The sequence below is a fragment of the Salvelinus sp. IW2-2015 genome, unplaced genomic scaffold (assembly GCF_002910315.2).
Source record: "Salvelinus sp. IW2-2015 unplaced genomic scaffold, ASM291031v2 Un_scaffold3823, whole genome shotgun sequence".
Taxonomy (NCBI): domain Eukaryota; kingdom Metazoa; phylum Chordata; class Actinopteri; order Salmoniformes; family Salmonidae; genus Salvelinus; species Salvelinus sp. IW2-2015.
Genome location: NW_019945097.1, coordinates 1 through 15,007, shown reverse-complemented (window position 1 = coordinate 15,007; position 15,007 = coordinate 1). Strand labels below are relative to the sequence as shown.

At 41.9% G+C, this 15,007-nt stretch overlaps 2 protein-coding genes across 2 annotated transcripts in view; one reads left to right on the top strand and one right to left on the bottom strand.

The window, feature by feature from the left end:
• The window catches only part of nisch (nischarin), a 41,499-nt gene extending 33,035 nt beyond the window's left edge, over nucleotides 1–8,464 (bottom strand). The window contains exons 1-13 of the mRNA XM_070441367.1: nucleotides 7,850–8,464; nucleotides 6,888–6,971; nucleotides 6,515–6,697; nucleotides 5,824–5,872; nucleotides 5,271–5,434; nucleotides 5,022–5,117; nucleotides 3,755–3,850; nucleotides 3,469–3,621; nucleotides 3,242–3,310; nucleotides 2,682–2,867; nucleotides 2,191–2,319; nucleotides 471–715; nucleotides 197–241 (exon numbers count right to left, since the gene is read on the bottom strand). Coding sequence (XP_070297468.1) covers nucleotides 197–241; nucleotides 471–715; nucleotides 2,191–2,319; nucleotides 2,682–2,867; nucleotides 3,242–3,310; nucleotides 3,469–3,621; nucleotides 3,755–3,850; nucleotides 5,022–5,117; nucleotides 5,271–5,434; nucleotides 5,824–5,872; nucleotides 6,515–6,697; nucleotides 6,888–6,971; nucleotides 7,850–7,930 — 1,580 coding nt within the window. The 5' untranslated portion in view covers nucleotides 7,931–8,464. The remainder of the gene's footprint in view (nucleotides 1–196; nucleotides 242–470; nucleotides 716–2,190; nucleotides 2,320–2,681; nucleotides 2,868–3,241; nucleotides 3,311–3,468; nucleotides 3,622–3,754; nucleotides 3,851–5,021; nucleotides 5,118–5,270; nucleotides 5,435–5,823; nucleotides 5,873–6,514; nucleotides 6,698–6,887; nucleotides 6,972–7,849) is intronic.
• Nucleotides 8,465–9,826: 1,362 nt separating this feature from the next.
• wu:fb55g09 (uncharacterized) lies at nucleotides 9,827–11,295 on the top strand. Its single transcript, XM_024143285.2, has one exon. It carries the CDS (start codon nucleotides 10,287–10,289, stop codon nucleotides 10,983–10,985), a length of 699 nt encoding a protein of 232 aa, XP_023999053.1. The 5' UTR covers nucleotides 9,827–10,286; the 3' UTR covers nucleotides 10,986–11,295.
• The last annotated feature ends 3,712 nt before the right edge of the window (nucleotides 11,296–15,007 follow it).

Here is a 15,007-nt window from a genome sequence, read left to right as displayed (position 1 = left end):
CCCAATATGTTTCAAGCAGACCCCCATAGCCCTGTGCCCAAGAACACAAAGCAACATTGCCTAATGACTACAGACCCGTAGGCACACGTCGTAAGCCATGAAGTGCTTTGAAGCGGAATGGTCACATTCAAACACCATTATCCCAGAAACCCTATGACCCACTCCAATTTGCATACCGCCCCAAACGAATCCTCACAGATGATGCAATCTCTTATTGCACTCCACACTGCCCTTTTCCCACCTGGACAAAAGAAAACACTTTATGTGAGAATGCTATTCATTGACTACACTCAGCGTTTTCAACACCATAGTACCCTCGCTCCCAGCAAGCGCTACACTTGCACGATCTTATGAGCCCAGTGTAGGTAGCAACGCACCGACTCAACTGGAGCCTCATGCAGCCTCACTCCTTCCAACAGCAGACACACTACCCTCAGTTGCAGAAACAACAGTTAGGCTTCACAACCAACCTTGGAGAGGTAGAGCTGCCTGGCAGGCCGTGAGACAGCGGAGAGAGGTAGAGCTCCGTCGGACAACGGAGCAGCCATGGAGACGGCCGCCGGTGGGCCAGGTGGTTGAGGGTAGGTAGCACACATCTGGCCACGCGGACCAACACTGGAGCTCCCAAGGTGCAGTGACTCCAAGTCCCTCCTGTACCCCTGTTCACAACCACCGGACGGATGGCCAGCCACGACTCCAACACCATCATTAAGTGCTGACGAGACACAACAGTGGGAGGCCTGATCACGACAACGATGAGTGAGACAGCCTATAGGGTGGAGGTCAGAGACCTGGCCGGGTGGTGCCAGAATAACAACCTTCCTCAACGTAACCAAGACAAAGGAGATGATTGTGGACTACAGGAAAAGGAGGACCGAGGCACGCCCACCTTTCATCGACTGGGCTGTAGTGGAGCAGGTATGAGGCTTCAAGTTCCTTGTTTCCACATCAACAACAACTAGAATGGTCCAAACACACCAAGACGGTCGTGAAGAGGGCATGACAAAACCTATTCCCCTCAGGAAACTAAAAAGATTTGGCATGGGTCCTGAATCCTCCAAAGGTTCTAAACCTGCAGCATCGGAGAGCATCCTGACTTGTTGCATCACTGCACTACAGAGAGGTAGTGTGTACGGCCCAGTAATCACTGGGGCTAAGCTGCCTGCCCTCCAGGACTCTATTACCAGGCGGTATCAGAGGAAGGCCTAGAAATTGTTCAAAGACCCCAGCCACCCCAGTCATAGACTGTTCTCTCTACTACCGCATGGCAAGCAGTACCGGAGTGCCAAGTCTAGGACAAAAAGCTATTCTCAACAGTTTTACCCCAAGCCATAAGACTCCTAACAGGTAATCAAATGGTACCCGGACTATTTGCATTGTGTGCCCCCCAACCCCTCTTTTTACTGCTGCTGCTACTCTCTGTTTATCATATATGCATAGTCACTTTAACATACTACATGTACATACTACCTCAATCAGCTGACTAACCGGATGTCTGTATGTAGCCTCACTACTTTTATAGCCTCGCTACTGTATATAGCCTGTCTTTTACTGTTGTTTTATTTCTTTACTACCTATTGTTCACCAATACCTTTTTGCACTATTGGTTAGAGCCTGTAAGTAAGCATTTCACTGTAAGCTACACCTTTGTAATTCGGCCACTGACAAATAAACTGATTTGATTTGATACTAATACTAGCTATACTACTATGGCTAATACTACTATGGCTAATACTACTACTACTATGGCTAATCTACTACTATGCTAATACTACTACTACTATGGCTAATACTATTAGGCTATACTACTATGAGCTAACTACTACTTACTATGGCTAATATACTACTACTATGGCTAATACTACTACTACTATGGCTAAATTACTACTACTACTATGGCTAATACTACTACTACTTATGGCTAATACTACTACTACTATGGCTAATACTACTATGCTAATACTACTACTTACTTATGGCTTAATACTACTATAGGCTAATACTACTAGCTACTAATGACTAATATTACTACTTCTATGCTAATATTACTATGCAATTAATACTACTACATGGTACGCCCCCCACTAAGAAGTCAGTCTGTTCTTACACTCTGTTGTGTAGTGTGTGTGTGTGTGTGTGTGTGTGTGTGTGTGTGTGTGTGTGTGTGTGTGTGTGTGTGTGTGTCCATACCTCTGAGGCGCGGTCCCAGAACTGAGCCAGCACCTTGGTTCTGTAGTCAGGGATGATACACATGGGGTTGTTAGACAGCATCAGCTTCTCCAGGCAGGGCAGCGTTCCTATGTACCTGATCTCCTCAAGCTGAGAGGACAGAGGAAATTCAGCAGTTTACTCAACTGTATATGTATGTTATATGTTACTGTAGCTAGTAACTTCACTGTAGTAAAAGCAGTTTTAGACCAGCTACTGTTAAATAGCTTTGTGACAAGTGCTGATGTAAAAAAGAATTTTGAACAATCCGAATACTAGCTACCACAGTTTGTTTGGAAGGCTGACGGTCCAGGTTGACCAGAGAGATAGTTTAGTGAGGCCTGATATGATTGATTGGATGCTGCAAGATGATTACCCTACCTGTCCTAGCTTGTTGAGCTGAGGTCAGGTTGACCAGAGAGATAGTTTAGTGAGGCCTGGATTGATTGGATGCTGCAGAGTGATTACCCTACCTGTCCTAGCTTGTTGGAGCTGAGGTCCAGGTTGACCAGAGAGTATAGTTTAGTGAGGCCTGCGAGGCTGTCTAGTTGGTTGCCTGCCAGGTTGAGGGTCTTGATGTTACCCAGTTTGGTGTGGGCCCCCTCTAACACTGTCAGAATGTTGTAAGAAAGGTCCAGGTGGATCAGGTTGTACAGGTGCTGAAACACAAGCAGAAAACAACAACATGAAGACAAAATGGACACCCTGTTATCGTCTTGGGTGCTCTTTTTACTTTTCTCTAGAAATGGCCTCAACTAGCCAAAACATCMTCAAGTCAAATACAGTGTTGGGAGTGACAGGTTAATCCTGTAACACGATTAGCTACTTTTCTCTTCAACAAAACACAGTAATAACATGTTACATGTTTGATGAGGGGAACATTAAAATATTTACATTAAATGAAGCCACACAACCACCAAGATATGGGGCTCTTTTGTTTTAGAATGTTGTTTTGACAATACGTCATATCTATTGTAAAYATCTCTGTACCAGAGGCCTACATTCTCTATGTACGTCTCTAGTCTGTACATACCTGAAGGTTTTCCACCGTAGAGAGCTCATTGGAACTAAAATCTAAGAATTCTACTTTTGGTATCAATTTCTGAAARAAATAGGACGAAAAAAAGTTAACAGAATTACACATATAGTCAATTGTATTATGGCCAAGCTTAGACGTATAGAACAATACCATGAATAACACAAAAACCATGAATAACAGGCAATCATTATTATTATTGATATGAGTGTAGGGTCTCTCACCACTGAGTTGTCTATGCAGCCTATGTGGTTGTGGCTCATGTCCAGAGTGGTGAGAGTCTTCCAGGTAGGGATGATGGTGGTGACGGGACAGTCTGAAAGCGCTCCCTCTGCTACCCACTGAGGGGACTCACATGCCTCCGGAACCAGCACATCCTACACAACAAAGGTAGAAATCAAGATTGACCTACCACCCACCCACACACACACACACACAAGCACGTACAGACAGACAGACAGGACAGACACACAGACACTAATCAACTGTGAGTAAAGTTGGACGTGTTACCATCATGGATGCTGCAGTGTGGTGGACGCTCAGCGTGACCAGACAGGGTTTCAGAGAAGGCAGTCCCATGATCTGGGCCGAGTTACACTCACTTATCTGGAAGAAAATGATTTTTTTAAATGAAACAGAGAACAAGTGACGGATTAATTATCAATAGGACTTTCTATGCTAACATGACTAAACGGTAACACTTTAGAATAATGTTCATCACTAAGTATTAATTAACTGTTTATAAGTATTACCCAGGTCCAAAACAGAATATTTCCGCAGATCCTTTTTACCACATACTGAAGATTTTTTTATCACCAATAATTTAGTTCTATATCAGCTGATGATATGCTACTTTTAGTGTCTGTGTGTCCTTGTTGTGTCTCATGGTCTATTTAAGGGTAACGGATGTATTGGCTGGTCCAATCAAATTTCTCCTCTTGGGGATTAATAACGTACTATCTTAACATTACCTAGCCTGGTCCCAGATCTGTTGGTACCGTCTTGCTAATAATGACAATAGGAAGCACAGATCTGAGATCAGGCTAACCATTATAGTCCAAGGGCCACCCACCAAAAAAAAAGGCTTCAGAAATGCTGTTTCATGACCCAGGAAAAGGAAATGCAAATTGTTGACATCATTTTGTAGATAATGTTATTAAGTGGAAGAATGTGTGATCTACAACTTGTAAAAGTTGCACATTAATTAAATATTATAAATCAAAAAAAGGTACGATTTTTAAATCATTGCGAAGAAAGCAACGTATGTACCGAACCGAAGGAATCCTGAAATAATACGAGTTAAGAAGCAGTTGAAACGTTCAAAATGAATTTYTCTCAGATGCCTGAACAGAGCTTTATGTATCTGTCGGGACCKTGAATGTTTTGAGAGCTGTGTTAGCTAGCAAACATTGTTCTGTCTTTAGCTTGGCTAGCAGGCAAAAGTAATAATGGCCCTGTAGATTAAATACAACTGCCAAAACGTCTTCTATTAACTGACAAAACAACTGCACATGTTTAACACGAGATGCTAAATAGCATAACTATGTTATTTTTCATTACATTATCTACATAATGTTGTTGAAATGTTGCAGTTTCGTTTTCTGGGTCATGGAACCTTGGACTGTCACCTACGGGCCCTTGGACTGTCACCTACGGGCCCTTGGACTGTCACCTACGGGCCCTTGGACTGTAACCTATTGGCCCTTGGACTGTAACCTATTGGCCCTTGGACTGTAACCTATTGGCCCTTGGACTATCACCTATCGCTAGTACATACCTCAATCTGTAGGAGAGCTTTAAAGACTGAAAGGTCAAACGTGAGGCTGTCTTCCTGGATGTTACTGGTCCCCACCTCTCCTCTGGTGCCTGTGATCTGGGAGAACAGTAGAGACCAAACAAGACATGGCTAAACCCTAGTGTTTTTTTAATAAAGGGCGCATGTGCATAGATCAAATCATATTAGCTACAGATTCAGAGATGTCGAGAGAACAAGAGATGTCGAGAGAGAGAAAGAGAGAGAGTTCACCTTGAGGTATTTGAGTCTGCAGGTGAAGTCCAGAATGTGTCCCAGGTCTGCCTTGGCGTCACCATTAGAGCAGGTAGGTTTGGCCAGCTTCAGCTGCTGAGTGATGGCATACAGTTGGAGGGGACACAATGTGAACACCTCACCAGCCACCAGCAACTGCTCTCCTGCAATCAATCAAATTCTTTATTGTTCCTGTTCGGACATTTGTAGTGCAGCCAGTCAGTCAGGGTAGTGCAGCCAGTCAGTCAGGGTAGTGCAGCCAGTCAGTCAGGGTAGTGCAGTCAGTCAGTCAGGGTAGTGCAGCCAGTCAGTCAGGGTAGTGTAGTCAGTAGAATACAAAACAATAGACCAACAACACATTATAAACACATTATAATATCAACATTGTTACTACTGCTTGTGTCTATTGTACAACGGTCTTGTCTGAAAGCCACATCTGAAAATAATACATTTATTCCGTTGTTTTCTATTACTGTATGTGTAAATTGTACTATTATTATTATTATTTTGTACATAATGAGTCTGTTGGTAGCTGATGAACAAATGAACAAACCCTTATGGAACAGCTCCTCTGCCAGAGCGGCTGTGATTCCATTCATTTCCTGAAGACACGGACGAAAAGACAAACATTACAAAATGAGACATTCCTTAGCGAAGAAGAAAGACTAGAAGAAGAAAAACTARAAGAGAGGTGTCCATGTTATTGTCATTCATTCTGGTCACGTCTGTCATGGCTATCAAATTGACAAGTATCACAAGACTTGTGGTAGTAACAAATGCTGATTTCATTTGTTACTACCACAAGACTTGTGGTACTTGTCAATTTGATAGCCATGACAGACGTGTCCTGTCATCATGTGATCTGAAATTATTTGTTGTTTTGTTGTTGTAATAATGATAGTTAAAAACAGATGATCAATGATGGATAGCACTAAGACATGAACACTAACTCACTGACCTGCAAAACAGCTGAAGAACTAAATAGCCTACTTAAATTGCTTTATCAATTCAGGACATGATCATTAAACTCTGACAACAGCTAAGCTATTTCCTGCCTGATGTTCTGCTGTGACAAGATTCAAAACAACCCTTGATAATATTTAACCACCACTACAGATATGAATAGCTCATGAGATTACACACGCCTGACCTGACCTGTGCACGGTGGACCAAAGTGCACACACACAAGTGAAAAACAAATCTGACATTTTACAAGACCAACATATGTGTGGGTGTGTCCTTACATATTGGTGGAAGTGCAGAAAGTAGGAGAGGACTTTAGGGGCAGCTGTAGGGAATCTGACAAGCAGTGTTTGTAGGTAGACTTCCAGCTCCTTCTGACGTTTCTCTACCAGGCTTTTGGAGTTTTTACCGATCATCTTCTTAGGCGGCAGTAAATGTTTCTCTATCTTCTTCTCAGCTGTCAGCTTGGGTGAAAATAATTGTATGAATCTCACAATAAAATGTCACAATAAATAGCATCGGTTGTGTAAACTGAACTAGCAGAATATGGAAGTTATTACATATCTGTTACATGGCAGTCAGTGTCATATAGTATCTACATTTTACAATGTGTCATCATGGTTCATAACATTACGCATTTTTCAAGTCACTCACTTTCTCATGCAAATCATKGAAATCACTGTAGCGATGCTTGATGGTCCATCTGTGATCCCTGACTGTCACCTCGATGACGTACACCTGGAAAATAAATGAATATTAATAACAGAATATGGTCATGAAAATTAAACTCAGATCATGTTAGACACAGGGTCAATCACAGTGGTTTATGTTTACTCTGTGTATTGAATATTACCCCACAAATTACTGAGAGGAGAACAATAACGACTATTATTAGCTAACTTGTGATGTGGATATCAATGAACGGGACCTGTCATCAGTTAAACACAGCATGAATCATTAGGAATTGATTGAGCTTTCTTTACCACGATACTAATATATATATATATATATATATACATACACATATACACACACTATAGCCCCCAGAAACTAGCACAGTCAACTGAGAGAACTGTATCAGTGACAGTCAGTTGTCCTGATTGACTGACAGTGTAGCTAGCTAGCGTGAGCTTTGTGATACCTAGCGAAATAGCTAAATAATTTTACGCACATCTTAGGATCCATCATGACAGCACAGTTAACTAGCTAGCTTCTAACAGCTTACTAAGAACATTTAGTAGTTAGCTAGTTGACTGTCTGTATGAAAATATTGCTGTGTTTCACGATAAAACCTAAATTAGCTTGGTAGCTATAGCTAGCTACCTTCGAGAGACGTCACGATTGAAAACGATTTGTCATTTAATTTTCATATGTACACATACATGTCAATTAGCATCAGGATTTTAAACTGTAGCACGCATGCAGTTATAAAAGTTTGGGATTAATTTAGCTAGCTGCGTTACTGTGATTGCTTGCGTTATATGATTGCTTCTACGTGACATTAAAACAGGAAACTATACGTACTTACTAGCTAGCTAACTAGATTGCTAACGCTAGCTAACTAGATTGCTAACGCTAACTAACTAGATTGCTAATAGCTAGCTACATGAACGTACAGTGTAATTCTCCACGAGCTCCGATCCAACGATGGAAACCTTTTTTACAACGACATCCTCAGGAAATACGGCAGGATCCATCTTGAAAATCACGATATCAAAAATACAATCAGTAGAGAAACTGGTCAATTTTGTTTTTAGCTTAAGGTCCTCGGTGATGTACAGTGCTAGCTAGCTAGCTTTCTCCTCCATCTTTGTTGTGACAGACAGCTGCGGTCTGGTTAAATCCCGGAAAACGATTCAAAGCCAAACGAGTGACCGTTTGCTAAACAGATCTAGAGGCGTTGTCCTTTCCCCAATAGCCTAGTTCTAAATATTTGACCTGACTGACTGTCTTGGTATCAGAGGATGATCTAGTAGACAGCCCAATGCTGCATAAAGAATAGATTAACCTACTTATCCAGCAATAGGTTTATCTGAATCTAAAAATAACTCTGTCTGTGGATCGTTGAGACTCTCGACCAGTGACAGTAATCACCAAAATGGACAAGGGTTTAATATAATAATTTAACTTGATGATAGACACCGCATGACACAATGCTGACATGGTGTCTGTGCGCACCACTACATTATCTCTGATTAATCGGAGATAATTGATTAATAGCTGTCTGTCCATGTGGTTTCTTTATTTTACTCTCATTATTATCTATACCGATGCCTAGTCACTTTACYCTGCCTTCATGTACATATMTAGCTCAAATACCTCRTACCTCTGCACATTGAYCTGGTATTGGTACACCCTGTATATAGCTCCACATTGATCTGATACTGGTACTCCCTGTATATAGCTCCATTCTTGTGTATTTTTTATTTTACTTCTCTTCTTATTATTTTATTTTTAAACTGCATTGTAGGGAAGGGCTTAATTAACCAAGCATTTCACGGTAAAGTCAACACCAGTTGTATTCCGCGCATGTGACAAGGGGGGTGCCTTGTCTTATGATGTATGTTTTCAGTTTGTTTGTGTACGCTATATAGCCCATAGAGAATAATAGAGGCCTCTAGTGGCCAAAAGGCTGTTTTAGCATGGGCAGCGCCTTTGAGGGCTTCCACCATTTTAATGTGGGCAACTGGGTGGGACTTCCAACATCATTGGCTGATCCCTCCTGGTGACCTTGTTGGAGTCATGTCCAACCGGGTCATTTAAGAGGGATCAGCCAATCGTGAAGAAGAAAATTGACTACTTCAAAATGGAGATTGCCTCAATGTCGCTGCCCATGCTCTCACAGACACCATAATAGGAACTATATAGAGATGCTTTCTGTATCATTCTCTATGCCATAGCCCCATAGTTTACAGGGGTATTGAATCCCGGGTCCGGGAAAATATCTCTATAAAAAAGTGGAACAAATATTGTTTTTATGTCAATGTTTTTATGAGTATCACTAGCGACATTGGTATTGTAAACAACAATATTTGAGAAACATAGGCTACAATTCACATTTAGTGTGTTGACACTTTTTGTGTTTTGGTGTGCATGCCTGTTGTTTTCAGAACAATTGCTCTGCTATTATTTATTGTCTTTTWATTTCACCTTTAACTAAGCAAGTTACGAGCCTATAAGACTGTATCAGTGTCCATTTGACAGAAGAAAATGTAACAGTCAGTGGAGAGGGTTTCTTTATTCTGTAAACTGGCAATATTGGTGTCAACACCAAACTTTTTCGTGCAGTACGTGTGCAACGGGATTAAGTCCAATGTAACGATGCACCCTAAACGTCATAAAAAGAATTGGACTAGTCTATTACTGTCTGAAAGGTTTGGTGTTTTCATAATTCCAGCTAGATTAGCCAGTCGTTTTGATTGTTGTGAAATATTTGTTTTCTATTTGCACATAAAATAAATACATTATCATAAATACACAGGTTTCTGGATATCTATTTGTTAGATGTATTTAATGTTTTGGATAGTGAAACGTGGAACACCCCCGCGTATCCAGCCAACAGTCGAATGTTCCATTTCTATATAAAACGCTCGAGCCCACTTTCCAGTACCATTTGCAACTGTCACTTCAGTTGGATAAGATATACACAACAACAACAGGGTCACTAGTTAGCTATCAATTAAAAATAAGCAAGAAATTCACCTGAAACTCGGAACTTATTTGGCTATCTTCTATAGTCGTATTTTTTTTAAATTGTACTATTTGACGAGAGAAAAGGGGTGTGACAGGCTAGATAGCGCAGCTGTAGCCCCGAGCAGGTCAAGCTGCTTGTACCAGAGGCGTGCTACCAGGCTATGTACTCTCTAAAGCCAGTGGTCAAGAAAAAAACGAAGAAGATTGTAAAAAGGTAGACTTTTAGGGGTTTTCGTGTGGTGATCCACGAAAGTATACGAAACCCCATACAGAGAAATTACAATTTCTTTGTTACCTAGCCGCTGACAGCAGCGGAAAAGAGTATGTGAAGCTCAGGGAAGCACTTAAACTGCGTTTCTGATGCTTTTCGAACAAGAGATGTATGGGAAGGCAATGATGTGCCAGTGGCGGGTCTACAGTGACCGACCTGCTTGCAAAGACCAACAGAAGGATGGGCAGCAGGCAAGGAGAGGGGACAACAGCAAGCTTAGTTGGTCCAAGAACGGGAGGAGGCAGCAAGGGTATCGGGGGAAGAGAGGAAGGGTGCATGGGCATCATCATCCTCACCACCCCAGCCAGTTCTACAAACAGAACCGACCACCTCGTATGATGACGTCACTGCGTCCTGTCAACATCAAAGGCAACAGAGCGCCAGGAATGAGAGCTCCGAGGAACACCAACCAGTTCCTGATGCACGAAAAATACCAGATGATGCATATGCGTTCGGACTCCATCGGCACAGACAGTGGGTCTGACTGCGAAACTGATTTCACAGATATGGACTCGTATCTAGGCGTGCTAGAGAACGCAAGGGGCGCTCTCCTCGACAGTACAGATCTCACAACAACGCCAGCACGGTTCTTCCCCCGACAACTGGCCAAGTGCCAGCAGTTCCCCTTCTTCAATTTAGGGGATTTGTACCAAGAGGAGCAGGAGAGTAACAGTATGCAGTATTTCCCGTCAGATAACGACGTGATGCAGAGTGAAGATTTCATGCAGAAAGACTTCAATGACTTTTGTGACACATTCAGTGGGACCGAACCACCGATAGACATGTAAAAGAACCTGGTATCTAAATGTAATGTATTTCTGTTTACATTAAATGTATGTTTACATTAGATGTAGGAGAGAAAACATACCTCAATTCAACAGATATTGGTTACTGTTACAATATATGATTGTTTTCTGATACTGTCTGTTTATGGTGTTATTGACAATGCTGTGTTGGGGGAGTGGTTAAATGGGTAGGAGTGAGACCTACGAACCAATCACATCCGTGCTCGTTGGATTATTCTACACCATTGCTTGATGCTGTCATTGCATTATTGAAAAACGCTTTGAACAATAAATAACTGCTTCTTATTAAAAATYTGTTTCAATCTACTTTTGTTTTGATAATTACACTGTTGTATAGTCAAATAAGCAACGGTATCGTTAGGATAATATTTATTTTGAAATATATTTCTTACATTTATTGCCAGTAGAAGAATATATGTCAGTATGTTGTAAGTAGGCTACATTTTAGGTTAGAACWGAACATTTTGTTAGGATGGTAGTATTGTTTAATCACTAAATAAAATAAAACTGGATTGATGTGTTCTAGAATGTAAATGCAGCAACAAAGGAGGTGGGTGGGCGGAAGCCATTGAAATGTAGACGACAGATTATTCCGATAGACTGTATAGAACAACATGATACTGGAATAGGATCACGCTCATAAGTATATCATCATAGCTAAGTACTATATTTAATGTGTTTGTCATGGTTCTCTTGTGTGTGTGAGACTACTACATTGTTCAAATCCAGTACAGTGTAATAAGCACTCGAGAAAGAGAGAAACTGGAACAAATAGAACCACAGAGGTTGGTAAATATAAGTCTATGTGTTGGTAGAACTAACCGCATAGTAAGAGAACCACAGAGGTTGGTAAATATAAGTGTATGTGTTGGTAGAACTAACCGCATAGTAAGAGAACCACAGAGGTTTGTAAATATAACTCTATGTGTTGGTAGAACTAACCGCATAGTAAGAGAACCACAGAGGTTGGTAAATACACTACATGTCCAAAAGTATGTGGACACCCCTTCAAATGAGTGAATTCGGCTATATCAGCCACACCCGTTGCTGACAGGTGTATTAAATCGAGCACACCGCCATGCAATCTCCATGGACAAACATTGGCAGTAGAATGGCCGATACCGAATAGCTCAGTGACTTTCAACATAAGATGCCACCTTTCCAACAAGTCAGGTCGTAAGATTTCTGCCCTGCTAGAGCTGCCCCGGTCAACTGTAAGTGCTGTTTTTGTTAAATGGAAACGTCTAGGAGCAACAACGGCTCAGCCGCAAAGTGATAGGCAACACAAGCTCACAGAACGGGACCGGCGAGTGCTGAAGCGTGTAAAAATTGTCTGTCCTTGGTTGCAACACTCACTACYGAGTTCCAAACTGCCTCTGGAAGCAACGTCAGCACAAGAACTGTTCATCGGGACCTTCATGAAATGGGTTTCCATGGCYGAGCAGCCTCACACAAGCCTAAGATCACCATGAGCAATGCCAAGCRTCGGCTGGAGTGGTGTAAAGCTCCCTGCCATTAGACTCTGGAGCAGTGGAAACACGTTCTCTGGAGTGATGAATCACGCTTCACCATCTGGCAGTCTGATGGACAAATCTGGGTTTGGCGAATCTGGGTTTGGTGAATGCCAGGAGAACGCTACCTGCCTGAATGCATAGTGCCAACTGTAAAGTTTGGTGGAGGAGGAATAATGGTCTGGGGCTGTTTTTCATGGTTCGGGCGAGTTTGAATCTCATCAKGGACAACTTTAGTATTTGAGCTAATTAGCAACTTTTCAACTACTTACTACTTTTTAGTGACTTTTCAACAACTTAGCATGTTAGCTAACCTTTCCCCTAACCTTAACCCTTTAACCTAACTCCTAAACGTAACCTTAGTTTTTGATTTATTTTATTTAACCTTTATTTAACTAGGCAAGTCAGTTAAGAACAAATTCTTATTTAAAATGTACCCTGGCCAAACCCTAGCCCGGAAGACGCCGGGCCAATTGTGCGCCGCCAGGTTGTGATACAGCCTGGAATCAAACCAGGGTCTGTAGTGACACCTCTAGCACTGAGATGCAGTGCCTTAGAATGCTGCGCCACTCGGGAGCCCTAACCCCTAGCYTAGCTAACGTTAGCCAGCTAGTTAACGTTAGCCGCCTATTTGTTTTTAGAGTGAGGTGTGCCAGGAATGTAACCTATGCCCGTTCCTGAGTTAAAGTTATTATCTACTCCACCTTGATAAGTGACTGCAGTGACACAGACACGGCACTGGCTTCACTATTGTAGCTAAGTTATAAATGTATTCAGGCCCAGTGACTCTCAGTGGGCTAGACTTAGTAAACAGACAGCTGAAAGAAGCATTGTACTGGCCTCCCTGCCTGGCCCTGGAGCTGGCYTGGAGTATTAGGACAGAGAGGGGGAGGGGAGGGGAGGAAGGAGGGAGGAGGAAAGAGGAGAGAAAAGGAGGGAGGGTGTATAAATGAGTGGAGAGGGGGAGTATGTGGGAGAATGAGGTGAGGGGGGAGGAGATTGAGAGTATGTATGACCATATTAGACACATTTCCCTCAGATTACACATACCCACAAATAATTCAAAAAAACAAATCAAATTTTGATAAACTCCCATATTTATTGGGTGAAATACCAGTGTGCCATCACAGCAGCAATATTTTGTGACCTATTGCACTTGCTTTGGCAATGTAAACACATGTTTCCCATGCCTATAAAGCCTTTGAATTGAATGAGTAGAGAGAGGGGGGGCAGGAGGAGGGGGAGGTGAGAGAAGAGCCTAGGAGAGGAGGAGGAGAGGACTTAGAGAGAAGTAGAGGAGGGAGGAGGAGGAGGAGAGTAATGTTTATTTATTTCCTCTTTTGTACTTTAACTCTGCACATCGTTACAACACCGTACATAGACATAATATGACATTTGAAATGTCTTTATTCTTTTGGAACTTTTGTGAGTGTAATGTTTACTGTTCATTTTTATTGTTTATTATCTACTTCACTTGCATGCCAATTAAAGGCCCTTGAATTGAGTAGAGGGGACGGCGTGGAGTGGGGACTCACTCCAATCCTCAGCCTRGAGAATGTTGCTGTTAGACACATGAAGGGCTGAGTTTACAGGTGTAGCCAACTGAACTGAAAGATTTATTGTGATCATAGGGTTGCGTCCCAAATGCCACCTTATTCCCTTTATTTGTCACTACTTTTGACCAGGGCTCTGTGGTAGTAGTGCACTATATAGAGTATAGGGTGGAATTTGGGACTCAGGCTAGTCCCACTGCCCCGACAACTCAACAGCAACGCTGAAAGCTGGAGTATGTGAGCAGTGAAGGCTTATCTGTATCTGCACAGGGAGGTGGTTCACTTCACTGTGACTGGCTTCATAGCTTGATAACCTACTGTTATACACACACACACACACACACACACACGGTCTCAAAATTAAATACAGGTTGTTGACACATGTTCCGTTCATGTTTGTTTGCAATGAGGATATCCTTAATTCCCTAAAAGTCTAAATCTATTGCTTTCCAAGTGATGTGATTAGACTGGTTCATTTCTTTTTATTTTAGTCATTTAGCCGACGTCACGGTCAGGGGATTCAGTTGACTATAGCTTTTCTTTTTAAGTCGACCATCTTACCAGAAAAGATGTACATGTGAAACAATACACTGAGTGTACAAAACATTAGGAACACCTTCCTAATATTGAGTTTGTTGTGGATTTAACACGTGACATCAATAAGGGATCATAGCTTTCACTTGGTCAGTCGATGTCATGGAAAGAGCAGGTGTTCCTAATGTTTTGTCCGCTCAGAGTATATTCCATGTTCAACTAGCGACATAACATTTTATTGGCTGTACGTGTAGCTCATACCTTATAAATCAATTCAATGAATATCTTTTCCATTTCAATCCACTGCCAAATTCCAGGAGAACTACAAACAGGTTTCTTCCTGGCAGAGAGAGAGAGAGAGAGAGAGAGAGAGAGAGAGAGAGAGAGAGAGAGAGAGAGAGAGAGA

Bases quoted from the DNA above. Each gene is read 5' to 3' on its own strand.
- wu:fb55g09 (XM_024143285.2), top strand. From the start codon at position 10,287: ATGCTTTTCGAACAAGAGATGTATGGGAAGGCAATGATGTGCCAGTGG.